The following is a 24,101-nucleotide window of genomic DNA, read 5'->3' on the forward strand; positions in this document are numbered from 1 at the left end:
AACATACAACCTGCTCGGCCCGACGGCACTCACAACTTTCGACAACCCATAAAAAATTAATTTTTTTTAGTTGCACTTTCTTGCTTTTCCTTTTCTTGTTTTGCAGAGAGACCGGACTTCTGTCACCATAAAAATGATCCAATTTTGATACTTATGGTGGTGGGCACCGAGGGTCGCCGACCACCGAAAACTGGGTGTGTACAATACCCTACTCTTTCGGTTTCTACGAACAGGAACTTACTGATTCTCTGTTTGTCAAAAACAAAATTTTTGACTAACCTTTTTTTGCTAATTCTCTGCAATGTGTGCACACTGGGCACCGTTACAAAGGAAACTGCCTTACTCTGATGCCATTGTTAGAACTGAAAGATTTTTAAACTCGATTTAGATGGGATCGCCGAATCTAAGGGCCATGTTCATTAGAAAGAAGGGTTGAACCTCCAACCTTGTGAAGTTATTCTAGCCCTTTCCACATGTGGGATTCTCTAACAATCCTCCATTAGAGGTCATCTTTTGCTGTGATTAGTCTTTCTTTTATAAGCAAGCTGGGGTTAGGCTGATTCACAATGATTACACAACTATATCATTGAGATTTGAACTTGCAACGTCCCAAGACAAAGTGACATGCATGCTCTCACTGCTCATACCAGACAACCACACCATGGATGATTGTGATTAACTCTACCATTAACTTACACAGCTCATTTAATCATGTAAAACCATCCATAACTCATGCAAAGCGGGTTACATGCAGTTAATAAATAATATTAAATCTCAAAATTAAATTACATAAATTAGCCTTAATGAACCCATTATTTTTGTGGCTCTTGAATTTCCATTTGTGAGACACTATGGCCACATTGGATCCGGTTCTTGAATCCAACATTTTTGAGATGTCGTTTATCGTATGAATAAATGGCATCATGGTGACCTCCTACAGTAATCTCTCGGAGGTCGCTCCGACCTGATCCTCACTCCAACATGTAGAGGAAGAAAACCGATGGGGTGAACACCATGTGTGACAAATGTATTTAAAGGTAGGATACATTTTGTATGATTGTACCTAATATCTAGTTTGCTTTAGCCATCCTTTTTAATGTAAAAATATTCTCTTTTGAAATGTAAAATTTTGACACATTCTGGGTTCTTGATGTTTGAAGCCCTTTAAAGACCTGCACATCACAAAACCTTTTTCCTACTAAACAAACCATATATATATATATATATATATATATATATATATAGGCTCAAGATCTAAATAAAACTAAAAAGATATTAAAAATATGATGTTTTCTACTAACTAATATCATACAGTCGACTGTACGGAGTATACATCTTTACAAATGCCCTTGCATCTTATAACAAACACCCAACATTTCAAGCACGTTGGCATAGCCAGTGTTGTTGCACCTAGGCTTTGTCCCACTTGCTAAATTGCTTTCATGGGAGTGGATGTTCAATATTTGCTCAATCATATGACATGGGATTGGTGCTCACAGGCACCGGGACAAACTTCACTGTCAAGCCTTGATCTTGCTTTTAAGATATTATAAACTATGCTAAAGTCTTGTCTGTAGGATCAGGAAAGGCATATGCTTCTGTTTATTAACATACAAATCTCTCTCTCTCTCTCTCTATATATATATATATATATATATATATATATATATAATCACTAGAATATGAGAACTGAAAACTAAAAATATGGTTATTTTTGGCACTTTTTTTTGCAAATCCAACCATGTGGATGTGCTCGGCATGGTGAATTTGCTAGGAATCAACCATTGGATCGTGTATTTTCCATGAAAAATATGGTTTTTGAATGTTTATGAATATTATGAGCCATTGATTTTAAAGCCTTAAAAAATCTCATTTATGCATCAAAATCGGATGATTAAACAACGGGTTCTTATAAAACCAAGCATGTACATCACATCTGTACAGTTAGATTCAAGCAAAAAAAAAACAAAAAATCTATGAAAATCTTGGTTCACACATTAGTTCTCATATTCTAGTGACTATATATATATATATATATATATATATATATATATATATATATATATATATATATATATATATATATATATATGATGTCCCTAGAAACATTTTGAGAATAGAATTATTTTCCTAACAAATAAAACTCCAATAACAGCAATAGCATTTGGAAGCAGATCAGGTCATGCTGAAAATGAGGGTTTTTGCTCATGCTGACATCGTGGCCATCCGATTTGCATTTTAAAAAGTTCAAAAGTCAACAAAACCACGTGGCATTCATCCAAAATGCAAACAGACAGCCATGATGTCCGCATGAGCAAAAACGCTCATTTTCAGCATGACCTGATCTGCTTCCAAGGGGAGAGGGATCAAGAGATAAGAAGAAATAAGAGTTGGAAAACGGAAACATCCATAATTGTCAACAAGTTCACCCTCAATAACAAAAAAGATAATTTTAAAACACACTCAGAAACTTTGAGCAATATAAAAATCACACCTAAATTTTTAATATTGTTAAAAGCATAAACCCAGGATTTACTTCCATCAAGGTTGTCATTAAATGTATGCTGAAATTACAAAAAGTTAGATGTGTTTTTTTGTATCACTAAAGCTTTAGGAGTGTTTTTAAATTTTTTATTCAGAAAATATTGCTTTGAGGGTAATTTAGTAACTTTATTCTATTAACTCAATTTGAGTTATGGATAACCCAAGTTAAATTGATGGAAGTCTGTTTCTAGTTAACGCATGAAGTTGGGTATGATTTACCACCAATGGGGGCTCCGCTTGTCTCGCAAGAGCAGTCAGTGCACGTCACCTTGTGTTGGGATGTTGCAAGTTCGAAACCCATGGTATGGTTGTATAACTGGTAGGGGTTTGCCTTGTTGAAAAAAAAAGTTGGGTATGATTTTAACAATATCAAAACTTGGGTGTGTTTTGTATTATGGCTAAAACTTTAACTTTGTCTTTGAAAATTTCTTGATATATGTGTGACACATAAAAAGTTAGTGGTTGTTTTCTTTTTCACTTTTTATTTTTTATTTTTGGGTAAGCTGGGAGGCAATACCTTCGTTTTAAGTTTCTTTTTTTCCGCAAAGCCATAAAAAACTCAAAGAATAAAAAGAGAAAAGAAGATGTGTTGCTTAGTCCAGCGGCCCAAGATTAAGAGCGTCAATGGGTTGGGTTTGGTTCAAACCCAGGTAGAACCATACTTGGCCCCATTTTTCAGGTATGGTATCAGGTCTGAACTCGGGTCTAATCAGACCCACTATAAGAGAAACCATACTCGGATCCGATAAGAACTACATGAACCACACTTGGGACATACCTTGTAAAATAATATGTTTTTATCATTTTTATATTGAAAAAATGTATATTGAAAAATTGCAGGTCTTATTCCAAACTCGGGGACTCTGATCTATGTATTAATCAGACTTTTGGGTCTGGACTCAAGTCTTAATCAGGTCTTCTAATTTATCACCGTACCCGAACCATATAGGATTTGGTACGAGTCGGATTTGGGTAAACCCGACCCATTAACACCCCCTACCTAAAATAAGATCTCTCTCTCTCTCTCTCTCTCTCTCTCTCTCTCTCTCTCTCTCTCTCATGTGTGACCATAAAGAACATGCCGTAAATTACTGCACAAGCTCTTGCTTCAATCTACTGATTCCAAGTTGAAACTTAAGTGAAGTCTAGGAATTCATTTCTAGATCAAAAAAGTGTGACATAGATTGTTTAACATCTTTTTTTATCACCTGAGGCAAAGAGGAGCTGAGTTGTTGTACAGCCAATCATTTTCACAGTTTCAATAATGGGGTTTAGTAGGAAAAGATTTCACATTGGTTGGGTCATAAAAGAAATTGATTCCCTCAAATGGAAAATCAGTACTTGAAAATATTTCCAACTTGGAGAAAAATTGCCTATTTTTAAAATGTTATGCTTTTATATTGACATTAACATGATCGAAACAGTTTTTCTGTCATTTTTATATTATTTATATTTTCATCCAGAAGCATTTGTATATCTTTCATTTGTTTTTATATTTTTATAGATGTCATCTTTTCTTGTGATTCTTTCAAGAAAACCTAAAAATTTCAAAATATGGCAAGGCACAAACTTGTCCAGATTTTCACTACATGAAAAACATTATTTAGCGGCAGAAATTTACGACAGAAATAATCCATCGCAAAGTTGCGACGGATTAGCGAGAGAAAACTATCCGTCCTTAAATTTAAAATTAGTTGCAAAATTAGTGACAGAAAAAATCGATCGCAAATGCCGTCACAAATTTGCGACGAATTAACAATAGAAAAATTTCGTCTCAAACTTCGTCGCAACTTCACGATGGATGAGCGACAACATTTTTTAGTCACTACTCCATCGCAAATTTGTGACGACGTTTACGACAGTTTTTTTTGTCGCTAAATTTCTCATAAAACCCTAATGCGAGCTCCTTTTTTCCCTTTCTATTTCATTCGGACGCCCGCCGCTCGTCGTCCACCACCCGTTGCCCATCGCCCTCTCATTCACCTCCTCCTTCTTACCTCACTCTGTCTCTCTCGCCGCCGTGTGCCACCGTCGTCGACCCTCGAGCACTCTCCCTCTTGTCGCCTTTCTCGACCTGTCGTCGTCGGTGAGCACCGCCGCCAGACGACAATGCCACCACCACTGTTTCCCGCTCCTTCATCCTCTTCTTCTATTTACTAGGATCGACGCAGGCAACCCACTTGATTGCCTCCTTGCCTTCCTCGTGTGCTCTCATCGGCGACCCTTGCCTAGTAACCCGCAATGCCAGCGGCCTCTGCATGTAACTTCTTTCCCCTTTACGTGTCTTCTTCTTCTTGTCTTCCTTTTCTTTCCTGTCAATCGACAGTGGTTAAAGCCCTGCCTGCCTGTCTTTTTTGGCAGCCATAGCCGTTCGATAGGGGCTGAAGCCCCTACCAGTATTCCATCAGGTTGGCAGCCATGGCAGTTCGGCAGGGGCTAAAGCCTCTGCCAATATTTCTTGTCTCCCTGTTGTGGTAGGGGAGGGCGAGACCCTCCCTACTCCCTACGCTCCCCCTCTCTCGCGTTCAGCGTGCCTGTGCTCCCAGTTTGCTTGCTCACTCGTTTAACAGTTGTGCCAGCTAGTGGGGGGAGCTTCAGGCCTTGTTGTGCATGCTTTGGGCATGAGTGGGATTGGCTTTGGTACCTAGCACTGTCATGGCTATGCGTTGTGCTTTTGCCATGAGGTGCTTGGCCCCCTTCCTGTCTTCAAACAGAGTTCATGTTCCCCTTTGATTTGTGGGATCGGTTTTTCATTTGATTTGGAGAAACTGAATTTTCGTTTGTATATTTGTGCTTTGCAGGTGCGTAGCTGAGCTAATTGCGCGATGCTTAGTACTAAGCATCACATGCAGCTAAAAATGTCATTCAAAAAGAAATAAAAAAAAATGCAAAGACAAAAGCATGCAAATTGGGTAAATACCCGTGGTGAGTAAGTGATGCAAGCGCATCATAGGTTATTTATTTTCTTCAATGCAACACTTTTCTGTTCACACACTCACTTAGTTGTGGATATCTAAGACTGCTTTGCTGGAGTTCGGAGATCATGCTGAACATCATTTGAATGTATGAAAATAGAAGTGCTCTTATTTTTGAAGTTCGGATTTCATGCTAGTCATGGTAGTAGTTAACGGGATATAGGAGTGTGTCTGTTGCAGGTACATGTTTGACATTGTTATGGTATGAATGAGTGATTGTATTGTCATGTTTGATGTGACTGTATTCATGCTTGCATAAACTTATTTTCAATTTGATTATAGATTTTATGTGAAATTGTATCATGAAAACATGCTTCAAATGAATGTATCATGTTGATGAATATGATTTCATCATTCTAAATATCCTTGTGATGAGTGTAAATATGATGTGATTGTTTTACACATGAAAATATTAAGTTATCAATGCATGCATCATAGTTCTTGTGATTGAATGACATAATATATATATATATATATCAAATCATTACATTTACCATCAATGCATGATAAATTAGATATTTTTTCATCATAGCATTATTATGATTCTCTTTTAACTGGTGAAGATAATATTTGTAACATCATAGGATAAAATCACTGCAAATTGTGAATGAATATACCGTATGATAGTTGATAATAAGGTGTCGCTCAAATATATGGATAGTGTTGACAGTTTTATTGAATTTGTAACAACAAGTGTTAGTAGAGTGGATCCCATCGGTCGAATCAGGTGCCCCTGCACGATATGTAAGAATAATCAATTTGTAGAACCTCATGACATTAGACATCACCTATACAGAAAGGGTTTTGTGAGTGGTTATCAAAATTGAACGCTTCTTGGTAAAGAATTTTGGAACAATTTTGACGTACGGGTGGATATGGTGCACGATAATCCATATGTAGATTTGATATTTGATGTTGCAGGGCCAGAACTAGGTTCTATTATGGGTCATAGTGATGTACTAATTGGGGTAGAGGAAGAAGCATCAAACGATGCAACTAGTAGATTTTATGACTTACTTAGAGATGCTGATGAGCCACTGTAGAATGGTTGCGAGAGTCACTATCTTGTCTGCAGTTCTTCAACTACTAAATTTGAAGTCAGAGTATAATTTGAGTCAATCATGTTTTGACCGTCAGTGCTCTATTATAAAGAGTATATTGCTCAAAGATGAGAAATTGTCACAAAATTTTTATCGTGCGAAGGTTATGGTCAACGCTTTAGGTATAGGGTATCAAAAGATAGATGTTTGTTCAAATCACTGTAAGTTGTATTTTAAAGATCAAGAAAATAGCAGATCATGTCCATCATGTGGGCATTCTCGGTTCAAGCCAAAGACAATGGGCAATGGTAGCATGAGGTCAAAAGAAGTGTGATACAAGTCACTCTGCTACTTTCCTCTCACCCCTAGATTACAATGATTATATGTGTTTTTGAAGACATCTAAACACATGAAATGACATGCAAATAAAGTTCGACATGATGAAGACAAAATCACGCATCCTGTTGATGCGAAAGCTTAGAAGCACTTTGATCGTACTCGTCAGACCTTCGTAATGGAAGTGAGAAATGTTAGGCTCGGTTTATGTATAGATGGATTCAATCTATTTAGAGGTAGACCAACTCCATGCTCGTGTTGGCCAGTATTTATCACCCCATACAACTTTCCTCCAAGCTTGTGTATGAAGCATCAAAATCTTTTCTTATCTCTATTGATCCCTGATCCGACCTCTCCGGGCCAAAATCTTGATGTATATTTAAGGCCATTGATTGATGAACTGAAAATACTGTAGGATGAAGGTGTTCTCACGTACGATGCCCAAAAAAAACAAAACTTCAATATAAAGGTTGTTGTTTTATAGACAATTAGTGACTTCCCTGTGTATGATATGTTATCTGGTTGGAGCACACATGGGAGATTGGCATGTTTGTACTGCATGAAGGATACAAAATCTTTTAGATTTACGCATAGAAGGAAGTTGTGTTGGTTTGATTGTCACTGTCGATTTCGACCCAGCGACCATCCGTTCCGACGATAAAGGAATGTGTTTTAAGCAGGCACAACTGAAATAGAAGGTCCACCTACACGGTTGTCTGACATAGAGATTTTAAGACGATTGTGATATTTTTCATATGGACTGACAGATGCCTGTAGTCCGATGCCCTTCTTTGGATTTGGGAAGGAGCACAATTGGATAAAGAAATCTATATTTTGGGAACTACCATATTGGCTGACCTTATTGATACGACATAATTTGGATGTGATACATGTGGAGAAAAATGTGTTTGATAATGTGTTCAATACAGTAATGAATGTCAAAAGAAAAATAAAGGATAATCCAAAAACCCGTATGGATTTAAAACTAATATATAAAAGACCAGAATTGGAATTTCAAGAGTACAATGGCAAAGTACTGGAACTAAAGACAAGATACGTGCTTGGACCAGATCAAGTAAAGCAGGTATGTCAGGGGTTGAGACAGTTGAGATTTTCAAATGGATACGTCTCTAACATTGTTCGGGCTATGAAGATAGACGAAGGACAATTATATGGGTTGAAGAACCATGATTGTCATGTTATTATGCAATGGTTGATTCTCCTAGCATTCCATGATATGTTAGACAAACCTATATGGGGGGTATTATCCGAGTTGAGTAGATTTTTTAGAATATTGTGTGCATCGAAAGTTGTAGTAACTGAGGTAAAGAATCTCGAAGATTCTGTCATCATTACTATTTGTCAGTTAGAGAAGATATTTCTGCTAGCATTTTTTGATGTTATGGAACATGTGATCATACATTTGCCATATGAACTTAGGCTTGGTGGTCCTGTGCAATATCGGTGGATGTACCCATTTAAAATGTATATTTTTAATTATACTTTTCTCTCTAATGTTATTGAGAATTTATCGTATTAAGAGATGTATATTGTTGACAAATACATGTTTGACTTCAAAAAAAAAGGTTCAGAATAGAGCAAGAGTGGAGGGTTCAATTTGTGAGGCGTACACTTTAGAAAAGATTTAAATTTCTCATCTATGTACTTTGAACCTCACATTTCAACACATTACACTTGCCCACCTCATAATGATGATGGGGAACAAGTTATTGTGGCTGACAAACTATCAATATTTAAATCACTTGGGAATGCCTTTGGTAGTTGTCAGTCAAGACTCTTGGAAGATCGAGAGCAAGACGCAACACAAATCTATATCCTTTTTAATTGCTCAGAGATTGACCCTTACATCGAGTAAGTATACATAATATGTTACACTAAGTTCTCTACGTACATGGTTCGATAATATAATTATTTATTAAGTACAAACAATTTGATCTGGAGTTGCGAAGAGAACTTCCACATCTCACTGATTCAAAAGTACAAAAAGAATGTGAAAATATGTTTGGGGCATGGTTAAAAGAGTTGGTAAGGACGATGACATGTATTCTTTTTGTGTAAACAACAATATGTTACTTAATTGGTCATGTTTACAGTCATTGTTTATGCTTGTAGGTCTGCCATTGTGATGTTAATGACCAAGAAATATATAATTTACAAAATGGTCTGACCAAAGTTGTGCAATATTACAATGGGTAGATCGTAAATGGTTATCGATTTTATATAAAAGACTATGGTGTAAACAAGTCAATGATGAATAGTGGCGTGCGTGTCAAGGGTAGCAGTTACGGTGAAAATGAACTTGACTACCATAGTATTATTGAAGAAATAATGAAGTTGACTTAGACATAAATAACACGGTAACTTTATTCAAGTGTCATTGGTTTGATCCTACAACAACAAGAGTCGACAAAGCCTCAGGCATTGTGGAGGTGAATCATAAATCAAGGTTTGGAACATATGAACCATTCATATTAGCCTCGCAAGCTCAACTAGTTTACTATACTTCATATCTGAATACAAGGAAGTCAGATAGAAATGAATGGTGGGTGATTTACAAGGTGAAGTCTAAACTATACCACGAGTATGATCAATTACAGGAAGACAAGATTGCTGAACAAGGTGATTACTATCAATCAGACGATATGTATGAATTCTTTTATGGTCATGATGTCATACATGGTTTGCATGTCATGTCTCCATTGTCCGATGGCACACGTATGGAAGAATGTGATCCAAATGATATACCAAGTGTATAGACACCCAATGAAGAAGAATACGAAGATGACGAAGAGAAGGAGGAGGAAGAAGAAGAATATGAAAGTCAAACAAGTGATGAGGAAGCAAACTCGAGCTAGTGAAATACATCTTGTAATATATATTAAGTGATGAGGATTCATGTAGGACCTTTAAATCTTTACATTTCATGCATATGTCATGTTCATGCTAAGATCAAGAGTTATGTAATTGATCCAAATAACATTTTTATTTGTTATAATATGGTTCATGGAGGTCACAGTGGTCAAACACCCAGTGGTCGAGGATCAAGTGGAGGTCGTGGGACATCATTAGGTAGATGTCTTTGTGTTATATTTAAATATATGAATTCATTATATTTTTGCTTATATATTGATATAAAAATTATTACTTTTTAATCATCTTTATAGGATCCTAGCTCAGTGATAGTCAGTCTCAGCCTTCGTCTTCACGTAATGCTTCAATAGGTATATCATTTAAATAAATGAACAATTGATTAGTTTATATGTTCATTGTGTGAATTTCTAACTCATTGTTCTGTAGAGGATGTTTTGCCTGCACATGACTCACTTACACTAGTTACTCATACACATCACGTGACAACGCTGGATGCAGAGTCTTCTCAGTCTAACACATGACGACTCATTCAAATAGTGTATATCGATAGTCGATCATAAGTATTACATTGCCACTTGTCCAATACTTATCTTATAAATAGTGTGTATCGATAGTCCATTGTTAATGTGTACCAATTCATGTGCAACGCGATATTTAAGCCACAAGAAGTAATACGAGAAATTAAGAAGTCACTAATTCAGCATCTACCAGGACCGGTCACTCAATGGAAAGATTACTTGAATCCACAGATTCAACTGTATCACCCCACACCGATACTCAAGTGATTCGTTTTGTATAAGCTAGATAATAATAAAAGAATATTATGTGCCAAATCATAATGTGACACATGTTAAAACCATTAAAATAATAACAAAATTTATTTTTAGTATGTGTATCTATTGATACTGGCTGATACACACCGATACTGATAACATTGACTTGCACTGGTAAATGGTTTGTTGGGTTTGTTGTTTGGAATCATACGAGTCATTTTATGTGTACGTGGGACTGTGAGTTGGTAAGAGATCAATGGAGTGAAGTGATTCTAGTCTCCTCAAGCCTATAACCTTGCAAGATTAATTATCATAGGGCACAATAGGATCTAAAAATACAAGCCCCTACATTGATTTACAAATCAATAGTAGTTTGCAAACTATTTATTCTTGCCACCTATTAAGTGTCTCTCTAGCCTTATCTTGCAATAAAAAGAAAAAAAAATGCTTATGGTCATGTCAAACTGAGAAATCTATTTATATATAGGTTCGTTCAGCTCGTTTTGAGCCCAACGAATCATGCTGGCCCGGGCACAATCCATTGTATATAAACTTTAAGAAGATTTTGTATGGATAAGTTTAATAGGGTATTTATACTAAAAAAAAACCTAACTCTACAAGCTCTGTAGCTGTAGTGGTGGGCGATTGCGTGGTAAAGAAGGAGAAGGGGAAGAGGCCGCAAGGAAGGAGAAGCCAAGAAGGTGCATCAGGACTCAGGAGGCACAGGTGCCTAACCCTGCAACTCAACAAGCTCATGTTCGTCGGGACTCGAGAGACATGTGTGGGACGAAGAGGGAATCCTGACCGCAACCATCCAAAGGCGCAGGTGGAAGGAGAAGCTCTTGTTAGAAAATCGTGTGGGCCTACATACGCTGAATCACACATCGTAAGTTTGTCTTAAGTTCAGGCTTGCTTCATGTGGTCTAATCCGGATGGGCCCTGTGGTATCTTAAATGGTATGAAACACTATGTGAAGAGACCTACCTTGTCTAAAACTCTATAATGGGTTGAGTTGAGAAAGAGTCCTAAATACATTAGGTTGTGGTCCTCAAACCTTATATTAAGATCCTTCCTCCTCCGACTCCCCATTGTCAGAAATAGATTCAGTCCTTCTCATCAGGTTCAAAGAAAGAAAATGGCCAAATATACAGGTTCTGAAAGATCATACCCATCAACGATCAATCAGAGCGCTATAGATTCAGGTATAGGTTTCATTTTTTGTTTTGTTCTGTTTATGATTTCAATGATTCAACGAGAGCATGTTATCGATCCTGTTTTAATTTAGATGGATTTATGTTTCAACAATTGGTATCAGAGCCTATGATTTCGTTGAATCGTTGAAAATATACGATTCTATTGTTGAATTTTTCCTTTTGGCGGTGCCGATCCTATACGATCGGTGGTTATGTTTTTTTGTGTCAACCGATGGTATACTGGCTTGCACAGATCGGAAGGGCCGTCAGGCCCTTCCCTTTTCAGACATTCAGCCCGAAAGGGCCGTCAGACTGAAAGGGCTTTCAGACCCTTCTCTTCCTTCTACTATCGAACGATGAGGATAACTTGATTACGAGAACCCACTGGCATCCAGGGTCATTTTGTTTTGGCCATCGCCGAAGGTAATCAGCACACCAGCATCCAGGGCTGCTTTGTTTTGGCCATCATCGGAGGTAATTGGCTTGCCAGCATCCAGGGCCGCTTTGTTTTGGCCATCGTCGGAGGTAATCGGTTCGCCAACATCCATGACCGTTTTATTTTGGCCATCGTCGGAGGTAATCGGCTCACCGACATCCATGGTCATTTTGTTTTGGCCATAGTTGGACTCATTGTTGTCGTCAACACTCTGATTGGCTTCGGTTGTCGTCGGACACCTCGAGGTTTGACACTGCTCGAACCAGGTTCGGCCATGGTCGGGTGCCACTCAGTTGGTGGAACTCGACATCCGTTCAGGCTCGACCTAGAAAAGTTCGGGGCCGGTTCAGATTTCCACTGATTCGAGCACCCGGGTTGATTTGGCCCTCTTTGGCACACCAAACTGATGTTGGACTGATTCGACCATTTGGTTGAGGGTCGAGTCAGTATGAGACAAGGTGGTTTGGATCACCGTTTGAGGCTGGTACGACCATGAAGTAAGGGACGACTCGGCTTCATCGGGCCAAGAACTGGTTCGGGTGTCATTTCCTTTGTGCAGGGCCGATTCAACATTGTGTTTGCTTTCTTTGGTCTGACTAGTGACTCAAGCCAATTCGGTACCAGTCATGGACAGGACCGGCTGAGGTCACATTAAGGGGGTTGAAAGGCTTTTGACCTGGTTCAACCCTATCTGGTTGAGGGGCTGAACCGAGTCATATTAGGTTTTCTTTGAACGAGTCAGACATGATAAGGCATGATCCACTGCATGGACCTACACTCGGATGTTATGGGCTGGGTCTGACCTATTTCAGGTCGGACCTGTTCTAGGACCTGCTAGTGGGTCCGACCAGGCCCGATTGGCTAAACCCGTGCACTGAGCCTTAAAAAAAAATTTAATAAGGATTTTGTAAGGCTATTTTGGAGCACACTTTGGGTCACCTTGGTGGGTTGATATTTGGTTGCTTTTCGACCCATATATGTTATTATTATCTTACTTTTTATGTGCACTTGTTGACATATTTGAACATTGGTATTGTTTCTGATTCTAGGTCTGATATTTTAAATTGAATTAAGTTGAATCAATATATTGCCAAAGTGACCTCTGTTGTGTAAGTTAGTTCATTTTAAAATATCGTGATGGCTATATATTTGCGGTTCATGCCGATAGTAATCGGCTCAAAGGAAGATTACTATTTGGCCGATTTCAAATGTATACTTTCAGTAATGAATATAGGACAATCATTCATTTTTTCATGTGAATAACGAGTTGGTCCAAAGAAAGGCTCATTGTTTGACATGACTGACTGCCCATATTTTGATTAATATATTAAGAGTACCACTTACAAGTTGACACTTTGTCCAAATACTAAGTGTCAATGTTGTGTTGGGTATCTTGTAATGGGATTTACCACTGTTTAATATCTCATTTTATGTACTGCATGTAAAATTATATGTTAATTGTAAGTTTGGTTGTTCTTTATTCAGTTAATACCTCTGCTTCTATGATATCTTCCAACATTAATTCCTTCCCTATTTTGAGCGGTTCAAATTTTAAGATTTGAAAAGAAAATGTTATGATTGTCCTTGGTTGTATGGATATGGATCTCGCATTACGAAAAGATCAACCACCTGCTCTTACGGATAAAAGTTCTGTTGAGGATAAAAAAAAACTCTGAGGGGGTGGGATCGATCTAATCACATGAGACTCATGATTATAAAACGTGCGATTCCAGAATCCTTCAAGGACACCTTGTCTGAAGAGGCCAATGCCAAACATTTTCTTGAAGAAATTGAAAAATATTTTGCAAAAAATAAAAAGGTTGAGACTAGTACTCTTTTTTCAAGTCTTGCCTCAATGAGGTATAAGGGCAAAAGAAACATTCAGGAGTACATCATGGAGATGTCTCATCTTGCTTCAAAACTCAAGGCACTAAAGTTAGAGTTGTCTGAGGACTTACTCATGCACTTGGTTTTGATATTCTTTCATGCACAGTACAACTAATTTAAGGTTACTTATAACTGCTAAAAGGAGAAGTGAACTCTTAATGAGCTCATTTCTCACTGTATGCAAGAAGATCATAGAATAAAACAAGAGAAGACTGAAAGTGCCTATCTGGCAGTAACCTCTAAGGACATATTTAAGAAAAAGAAAATGACTAAGGAAGCTGCAGTTGACCCTTAATCGCAGAAAAAACAGAAAAGACATCAGAACCCAAAGTCTAGTTGTTTCTTTTGCAAAGGGGAGGGTCACATGAAGAATAATTGTACCAAGTATCATGCTTGGTGTGAGAAAAAAGATACGCTCCTTACTTTGGTTTGTTCTGAAGTTAATTTGACTTTTGTGCCCGAACACACTTAGTGGATGGATTCTGGTGCTACCACTCACATAAGTGTGTCTTTGCAGGGTTGCCTAAGTTGTCGACCGTCAATTAATGTTGAAAGATTCATCTATGTGTGCGATGGCAAAACAGTTGAAGTCGAGGCAATAGGGACATTTAAGTTGTCATTAAAGACTGTAAATTTTTTAGATTTAAAAGAAACATTTATTGTGCCGTCTTTTAGGTGGGATTTGGTTTCTTTTTTCATTTTGGACAAATACGGTTATTCTTGTCTATTTGAAAATAATGAAGTTAAATTGTTTCTTGATTCAAATCTTATTGGGACTGATTCTTTATCTACAGTTGATAACCTCTATATGCTTGATACTATTGCCTCATTTAACGAAACCTTGCACATAAGTTCTCGTGGTACCAAAAAAAATTAACAAGTGAGAATTCTGCTTTGTTATGGCATACACACTTAGGTCATATTTCTAAACAAAGAATTGAAAGGCTTGTGTCACATGAGATTCTTGGTTTCCTTGATTTCACTGACTTCCAGGTTTGTGTCAAGTGTATAAAAGAGAAACAAACAAACAAACATAAGGAAACTAGGTGCCAAAAGGAGAACGAACGTCTTAGAACTAATTCATACCGATATTTGTGGATCTTTCTCTACGGCTTCTAGGAATGATCAACAATATTTTATTACGTTCATAGATGATTATTCTCGTTATGGATACATATATTTGATTCATGAAAGTCTCAGTCCCTGGACGTGTTCAAATCGTATAAGGCCGAAGTTGAAAACCAACCTGACAAAAGAATTAAGGCCGTCAGATCTGACCGTGGTGGTGAGTACTATGGTAAATATGATGGATCAGATGAACAACGTTCAGGGCCTTTTGCTAAATTCTTAAAGGAATGTAGGATCGTCCCTCGATATACCATGTCAAACACCCTTAGGATGAATGGTGTTGCTGAAAGACAAAACATGACTCTTAAGGATATGGTAAGGAGTATGATTTCTCATTCTATCTTACCAGAGTCCCTCTGTGAAGAAGCATTAAAGACTGCAGCCTATGTTTTGAACAAGCTACCCTCTAAAGCAATAACCAAGACTCCATATGAATTATGGAGAGGCTGAAAGCCTAGTCTGAAACATTTTCATATTTGGAGATATCTAGCTGAGGTTAGGCAATACATGCCATATGAAAAGAAACTGGATTCCAGAACGATTAGCTGCTATTTTGTTGAGTATTCTGAAAGGTCCAAGAGCTATAAGTCTTATGACCCTGTGAATAAGTTATTTTTTGAAACAAGAAACACTTGTTTCTTTGAGGGTGCTGAGTTTGGGGGAGTGATAAAGTAAAAGATATTACCTTTGAAGAAGAGTCTCTTTCTCTTCCTACAGTTGTGGATGACAATGATCAGATTTTTTTTTGACATTATTCCCACAAATTCGAATCAAGGTAATATTTCAGATCTTCCTACCTAAAATCAAGCTTTTACTCTTGAAGTTCAAGTTCAACAACCTCAAGAAACACTTCAAGAACCAGTGCCATTAAGAAAATCCACTAGAGAGAGAAGAAGGGCAATTTTGGATGATTATATTGTCTTTCTACAAGAACATGATGGTGATACTAGCCTAATGAAAGATGATCCAATCAACCTCCATCAAGCCTCACAAGGTTCTAACTCTCAAAAGTGGATTGAAGCAATGCATAAGGAGATTAAATATATGAGTGACAATGATGTGTGGGATCTTGTCCCATTACCTAAAGGTGTGAAACCCATTGGTTGCAAATGGATATTTAAAACCAAAAGGGATTCAAAGGGTAATGTGGAAAGATATAAGGCCCATCTTGTTGCAAAAGGGTTTACTTAAAGGGAAGGCATTGACTATACAGAGACTTTCTCTCTGGTTTATATGAAAGACTCTTTAGGATCATGATGGCACTTGTGGCTCATTATGACTTAGAGCTGCATCAGATGGATGCTAAGATTGCATTCCTTAATAGGGACATCGATGAGACAATATACATGGTCCAACTAGAATATTTTGTCTCAGGTGATATCAAGAAAATAGTTTGCAAACTAAAGAAATCCATCTATGGACTTAAGCAAGCCTCCCGTCAGTGGTAACATAAATTTCATCAAGTTGCCATCTCGTTTGGTTTTGAGATGAATGTGATTGATGAATGTATATACCACAAGTTCAGTGGGAGTAAATTTATTTTCCTGGTATGTGGATGACATATTTCTTGTTAGTAATGATATAGGCATACTGCACGAAAACAAGAGATTTCTGACAAAGAAATTTGAAATGAAAGATCTTGGGGATGCCTCTTTTGTATTAGGGATCCAAATACATCGAGACTGTTCTCGGGGTATTCTTGGATTATCACAAAAGAGCTATATCGAAAAAATTCTAGAAAGGTATGGCATGAAGGATTGTACACCAGGGGATACTCCCGTTGCTAAAGGAGACAAATTTAGTCTCGCTCAGTGCCCCAAACACCAGTCTAAAATTAAGGCTATGGAATAGATTCTCTATGCATTCGCTGTGGGGAGTTTCATGTATGCTCAGATGTGTACGCGTCCAGATTTAGCGTACATTGTTGGGATATTAGGCAGATATTTTAGTAACTCAGGTATGGATAATTGAAAAGCGGCCAAACAGGTTATGCAGTATCTACAAAGAATAAAAGGTTAGATGCTCACATACAGGAAGTTAGATTAGTTAGAGATCATTGGGTATTCTGATTTTGATTTTGCGGGATGCCAAAACGGTCACACATCCACGTCAGGCTATGCTTTTTTGTTGGTCGGGAAAGCTATTTCCTGGAGGAGTGCCAAGCAGACACTCATTGCTTCTTCCTCCATGACAGCAGAATTCATGGCTTGTTATGATGCATCCAACCATGAGATATGGTTACGCAATTTTATCACAGGGTTGTGAATTTTAGATAATGTTGAAAGACCGCTCAAGTTTTTTTGTGACAATAATTCAACATTGCTATATTTCAATAACAATAGGAGTTCCTCGAAGTCAAAGCACATTGACATTAAGTTTCTTGTTGTTAAAGAAAGAATGCAGAATTGTCAGATATCGATAGAACATATTGGCACAAACTCCATGATTATGGATCCGCTTACTAAAGGTTTTCCACCCAAGGTCTTTCACAAGCATACTGCTCGCATGGGTGTTTTATCATTTTATGATATGTTGATTTAGTGGGAGTTTGCATTTGGTTGTTCTATAATATAATAAAGTTGCTTTTACCACTTTGGTATAAAGTTAAAGTTTCAGTTGCATTCTGTACTCATTATGTTGTGATCTCACTAAAGTTTTTAGAAGGACCAATTGGAAATAGGCATGCTTGATCATATTGCATGTAATTTTCATGCTTCATATCTATACTTGATCCATGTCATTTGGTTATCTTAATATGCGTGATCATTGATGGGTCCAATTACGTTATTTGTAATGAAGACCGCTTTGGTTCTACGTTGACATGATCAATGGACCAGATTGGTAGAGATATCAATTGATAAGACAATAATTTTGAGCTCATAAGGTTACAATGTGTGATTATAAGGTTGCGTATGTGGCCCAAGTAGGAGATTGTTAGAAAATCGTGTGGGCCTACATACACTGAACCACACATCGTAAGTCTGTCTTAAGGTCAGGCCCGATTCATGTGGTCTAATCCAGATGAGCTCTGTGGTATCTCAAATGGTATGAAACACTATGCGTGGAGATACCTGTCATGTCTAAAACTCTATAATAGGTTGAGTTGGGACAGAGTCTTAAATACATTAGGTTGTGGTCCCCAAACCTTATATTAAGGCCCTCCCTTCTTAGACTCCCCATTGTCAGAAAGAGATTCAGTTCCTCTCATTAGGTTCAGAGAAAGGAAATGGCCAAATATACAGGTTATGGAAGATCATACTCGTCAACGAGCAACGAGAGCGCTATGGATACAGGTATAACTTCCGTTTTTTGTTTTGTTTTGTTTACGATTTCAATGATTCAATGAGAGCATATCATCGATCATGTTTTAGTTTTGATGAATTTATTTTCCAACAACTCTGTGGTGGTAGGCAACTATCAAGAGGCACAAGTGGTGGTGGTGAAACTGCAGCCAAACTCTGCTTCTGTGGTGGTGGGCGATCACCAGAAGGCAAGCTGGTGGGTGAAGGTCGAAGGGGCGAAAGGGAGATCAGAGATATCTCTGCATGGAAAAAATGTCAAAAAAACCCTAAACTCAAAAGGAGAGGGGTAAAGGAGGCGGAGCGGGTTCGACTTATATTATATCTAAAAAAGGTAACCCAGCCTTATCAAGCTTACTCATGCTTATTGAGCTCAGTAGGCCGATGAAGCTTGGCACGTTTGCTAATCCTAGCCTCAGAGCCATGTTCAAGCTCGGCTCATTTAAAGGTACGGATAAGCTTAGCTTAACGGAGCCTAGCTCGGGTCGGCTGTTTTTTTTTTTTCATTCCAGCTCCGCGCCTCTCTTAAATCAACATCAACATCAACATCTTTAGCATGGTCACGTAGTATTAGTTAAATAGATAAGAGAGTGCACAGGTATAGGGGTGTGTATAACCATAATAACTAAAATAGAAAGACTGTGAGGGGTCCGACCTCCCCATTCATCCCATGCAACAACATCCTTCTGCCTCGCCTGACCCTGCGTCTCCTCCCCCTCCGACTAAATTAAATGTGCGGTCCCCCCTCACCCTTCTCCCCCCAAGCAATGCACACATGATGATGCACCGGAGATCCCAATCCGAGGCCTCGCTGCGCCTCTTTCCGGGAGACCTCGCCGGATTCGAGCCGGAGACGGCCTTCTCCGCCGCGTCCTCCAATGCTAACGTTGTCAGGATGGCCGGTTGTGGTGGTGGGGAGGAGAGAGAGGAGGAGGAGGAAGAGGAGGGGGAGGATCTCTTCTGCACCTTCATGGATATAGAGAAGCTCAGATCGTCCACCACGAGCAACGATTCGAGGTCGGGGGATGGGAGGAAGGGGGGAGAGTTCTCGTCCAACGATTGTAGGAATGTGGGTGATGGCGGGGATGGTGGTGGAGGCGCGGCGGCGTCGGCGCCGATGCCGGGGTCCGCGAGGAATCCGCGGCACCGGCATAGCAGTTCGGTCGATGGGTCGTCGTGCCTGAGAGGGGAGGGGTTGTTCGGGGACACGGTGGAGGTGAAGAAGGCCATGTCCGCCGATAAGCTCGCCGAGCTCGCCGCGATCGATCCCAAGCGAGCCAAGCGGTACGATTTCTGGTTATTTGCTTGTGTTTTTTTTTTTGGGTTTGATCGATCGAATTAAATGGTTAGTAAAAGTGGGTATTTGATTCTTTTGTTCGGTTGGCGATTCCATTGGGTGGTTTTCTTGTTGACCTGTGGTTCATGGATGGGTCGATGTTATTTTCCTTTTTTCTCTTCTTTTGGTTTTTGGGCTTTTGGGGAATATATGGGATTATCTTGGTTTTTGCTTAGTGATTTGTTAAAGTTTGGTGACATTTGAGAGAAGAAAATGAACCTGCCCGTGATGGGGATTGCCTTGAGGTATCTTTTGATGTAGATCGAGTTTTTGGATTTTGTTGTTTATTGTTGTTGTTGTTGGTGTTGGCGTTACTAATCAAAACGAGATTTGTTTGATATGATGGTGATTATGATGATGATGTAGTTCTATTAGTAGTATTTTCGTTGTTGCTGTCCTATTATGATTGACATATGACAATGTCTGATCCTGTTTATGGTATTTCTTGTGCTGCTACAAGATTATCTGCTTATCTCCGAACTACTTAGGTTTTGTGATTTCTGATTATTAGTTCTGAACAGTTAATGGTTGAGCTAAAATAAAGTGATGCTACCGCAAAAGTTGCCGTTGATCTTATTGTGGAAATGTCAGATTAGGAAAAGAATGAAATCGTAGAAAAGGGGGAGGGGGTACTGTTTTAGAGAGATTGAGAGGTTACAAGTAAACACTGGGAATGAGTATAATGGGGTAATCGGAAAGCGGATGATGGTAAGGGAACTTTAGGGCAAGACTTTGGAAAATGACTGGATATATGTAGTTAAGAGAAATGAAAAGGAGAAAGAGGAAGTGAATGTTTGTGGAACATGAAGAATGCATCACAATGAGGTTATTGATGACATGGCCATTCCAGTTTTTCCTCGGAGCTCTGTGGCAAATCGAAGGGAGGTACGTGGCTAGATGAAAGGAGAGGATCACATCCTGGAGATGTCGGGCATTTAGAGTGGGTACCCTGATTTTGCTGTGCGGGGTGGTTATTTCTTTATTATTTTTGTCCAAATTAATTTTGTTTTGTTTTCATTTTTTTACATGAAAGAATTATTCTCATTTTTACTTAAAAAAAATTATGCAAAAACTTGTATCTGTCTCTGCAAGTTGCCTCTTTAGGAGGTAACTAGATGCACCTGCGTATCTGAAAAAGTGATAGAGATTGGGATTGCATTGTGATCCATGACGTGACATTAGCTGATCCTGTTTATGCCCAAAGTGGGTCCATTGCAACAGACCATTCAATTTTCTAAAAGTTTGAGAAATAAAGACAATTTATTATGGAAATTTAGTTCTCGATTTCCTTCTGGATGTTTTCAGGATTCTGGCTAATCGTCAATCTGCTGCTCGCTCAAAAGAAAGAAAGGCTCGATACATATTGGAACTTGAGCACAGGGTGGAAACCCTTCAAACTGAAGCCACTACTCTTTCGGCACAGCTCACCTTATTCCAGGTAGCTACTGCTTATTGTGAGTTTTCAAATATAATTCAAATTTGCTTTATACTTACATCATGGATTAGTTTACATTTGAATCCTTCCAAGATGAAATTTTAATTCTTGCTGGTAGAAAAAGGCTTGTTTTAGAAGGATTTTTTTTCTATAAGCCTTTATGGACTTTAATTCAAATGAATCCACGTTGAACTTTATAACTTGCTTAACTTCAATTTCGAAGCACATGAAGCCTAGATTGCATTTATGTGTTAGTGTTTCCGCATGAATCCAATGATATAATGCACAAAAAATGATCGCCTTTTGGATCAAAATATTGAGTTCAACATATTTGGAACTTTTGTAACATATCAGGTGCCAGAGTTGCAAGTTAAGCAAGTCTTCTCTTTTTGAGCACTTTATTTCATTAAAATTTTTTCTTGTCAGTTTTTCTGTATTCATCTTACAAATTATTGAAGATTCAATAGCTTTACATATTATTGGTTGGTTATTGATGCACAGCGAGATACAACAGGGTTGACAACTGAGAATGCAGAACTTAAGCTTCGGTTGCAGGCAATGGAACAACAAGCTCAGTTACGTGATGGTATGTCTGATTTCACATTTGATGCTTCACAGTAGGTTCATATTATTGGTTTTATATTCTTGTTCCAAGAAAGATCCATATTATTTTAGCGCATTGGCTAAGTTGTTTCTGTTTCTTTCTGTATCAAATTTCAACTCCATCTTTTTTCTTCTTCTTATTGCTTAATCAAGCAGAAAAACTACATTCTCTGTCATGTACTTCTATGAAGGTGTTTCAGTTCTAACTTCTACAGGGTGAGCAATTAGGAAAATTCTCAAGGGAAATTGCTGTTTAGTAAAGGTTTTGTTTATTGGCTTATTTGCTTACACTTAAGATTGACAAAGGGGCTGTTGTGGGGTGTGTTAGCCGTTAAATCAATTTATGTGCTAACTGCTTTGAATGTAAAACGATTGATCAACCTTAGTTAGCCTACTCAGTGAATAAGAGACAATTGGAGGCTGCAGTTCTGTTGGTTTGGTGTATCAATTTATTGACAACGAGAAACTATATATAAATATCAAGCAACCTGGTTTATGTTAGAAATGGATGAAATTGGAAAATAGGTTTGGTATGAAAAGACTTTTAGGCTTCATTAACGTGGAGAGATATGCATGTCCTCTCTGCAAAGACAATCTATGTAGAGGGAACAATTCTTGATTTATTGTTGTTGTTGATTTATAGTTTCGCTAAGTATGCATTTCTTCAAAAAGAAAATTCCCTAGTATTCAAAATATATTTCTAAATCAGGAAGCAGAAAGCATATCATATTTAAGCATCTGTATCAGGTTTGTTCATATGCTGGTATTCAACTGATTTCTGATGAAGTTTCTGAAGATCGTACATCTTTGTTTTGGATTTCTGTTCTTTGGAATATTCTTTAGGAATCTTCGACGCATTGAGCTTATTAAGGCACCATGTTATTCATTTCATGTTCCTTAAATAATGTGCAACTGTCTACACTTGCAGCTCTCAATGAGGCCCTTAGAGAGGAAGTCCAAAGGCTCAAGATTGCCACAGGTGAAATATTACCAAATCCTGCTGAAGCATTCAACATGGGGGGACAGCATATACCAATGGATCCAACATTCTTTCCAGGTGGACATCAAGCCACTCGCCATAACATACTTCCACCGCAGTTTCATCCATCTCAGTTTGCCATGAACAACCAAATGTTTGCGCACTCTCGTGCGCTGTCTGAAAACATGCAGCAAGAATCCCTTGGCCGCATGCGGGGTCTTGATATTACTCGAGGTGGTCATGTTAAGTCAGAAGGATCATCAATATCGGCTAGCGAAAGCAGTACTACCTACTGATGCGGTTCCTCAAAATCTACTGTGAAATTTCTGTTTTGTGCATAATCTCATGCCCATCATCTTTTTGCATTATGATCTTAGTTATTTGTTTCATCTGTCATTCGTTCCCATATACCTGCCGCTATTACTTCTACCATTCTCATTGGTTGGTGGCCTATATCTGGCCTAGGTCATGTGCTAACTTTTTGTTTTGTTTTGTTTTATCTGTTTATTGTATTCATTCATCTGACTGATAACTAGAACTATGGGAACCACCTTTTTGTTTCAAGTTTCTTATGCTGTATGGCTATTTATAGGATTTTGCAATTTGCTGGCCTTAACTGAGGAGTTTCATCTATGGACAAAGTTTAGAGAACTCAAGCTTTGGGGTGTGAAAATAGAAGTTACTGTTGTCAGGATATTTTTTTGGGAGTCATTGGTTTTGGATACCTAACGCATGTATTTGGATTTTGTGTGAATGGGAAGTTCAGAATTATCATGAGTATTCCCTGATTTTGGATACCTAATGCTTGTATTTGGATTTTGTGTGAATAGGAAGTTCAGAATTATGATTAAGTATTCCTTGTTTATGGTTATCTGATTGCATGTACAAATTTCAAGTGTTATGTGCTAGATATTGTGCTGAGCGTGCTTGTATTATAGCCAGAAGCCTTGCTGAAATATGGAGCATTGTTTTTTTCTAAAGGTTTTGTAGCAGCATCTGGTTAATAAAAATAATAAAAAAATAAATCACCTAATTGTTGTCACTAGAAGCACTGAACCTGATGAGTAAATCACCTAACTGTTGTAACTAGAAGCACTGACCTGCTGACTCTCTCTCTTTGTGCACGCACATGCTGTTGTGCAGTCATGGGTTTAAACTGTAAAGTGGTTGGGGATTTTAGTGGTCATAAGTTTACTTTTGGAATTGATCATCAAGTTTATCACATGCATTCGTATACTTTGGGAA

General features: G+C 38.2%; 1 protein-coding gene across 1 annotated transcript; it reads left to right on the forward strand.

The window, feature by feature from the left end:
- The first annotated feature begins 19,278 nt into the window (after positions 1 to 19,278).
- Positions 19,279 to 23,458, forward strand: LOC149839144 (transcription factor RF2b-like). The gene is made up of 4 exons (XM_090003937.1): positions 19,279 to 19,787; positions 21,145 to 21,277; positions 21,776 to 21,860; positions 22,806 to 23,458. The coding sequence occupies exons 1-4, from the start codon at positions 19,279 to 19,281 to the stop codon at positions 23,150 to 23,152; spliced, it is 1,074 nt and encodes a 357-aa protein (XP_089860063.1). The 3' UTR covers positions 23,153 to 23,458.
- Positions 23,459 to 24,101: the final 643 nt, after the last annotated feature.

The sequence above is a fragment of the Nuphar pumila genome, chromosome 4, assembly GCF_984573655.1.
Source record: "Nuphar pumila chromosome 4, dmNupPumi1.hap1.1, whole genome shotgun sequence".
NCBI lineage: Eukaryota > Viridiplantae > Streptophyta > Magnoliopsida > Nymphaeales > Nymphaeaceae > Nuphar > Nuphar pumila.

Coding starts and splice junctions, on each gene's coding strand:
- LOC149839144 (XM_090003937.1), top strand. CDS start 19,279: ATGATGATGCACCGGAGATCCCAATCCGAGGCCTCGCTGCGCCTCTTT. Junction 21,278..21,775: donor CACAGCTCACCTTATTCCAG/GTAGCTACTGCT, acceptor ATTGATGCACAG/CGAGATACAACAGGGTTGAC. Junction 21,861..22,805: donor ACAAGCTCAGTTACGTGATG/GTATGTCTGATT, acceptor CTACACTTGCAG/CTCTCAATGAGGCCCTTAGA.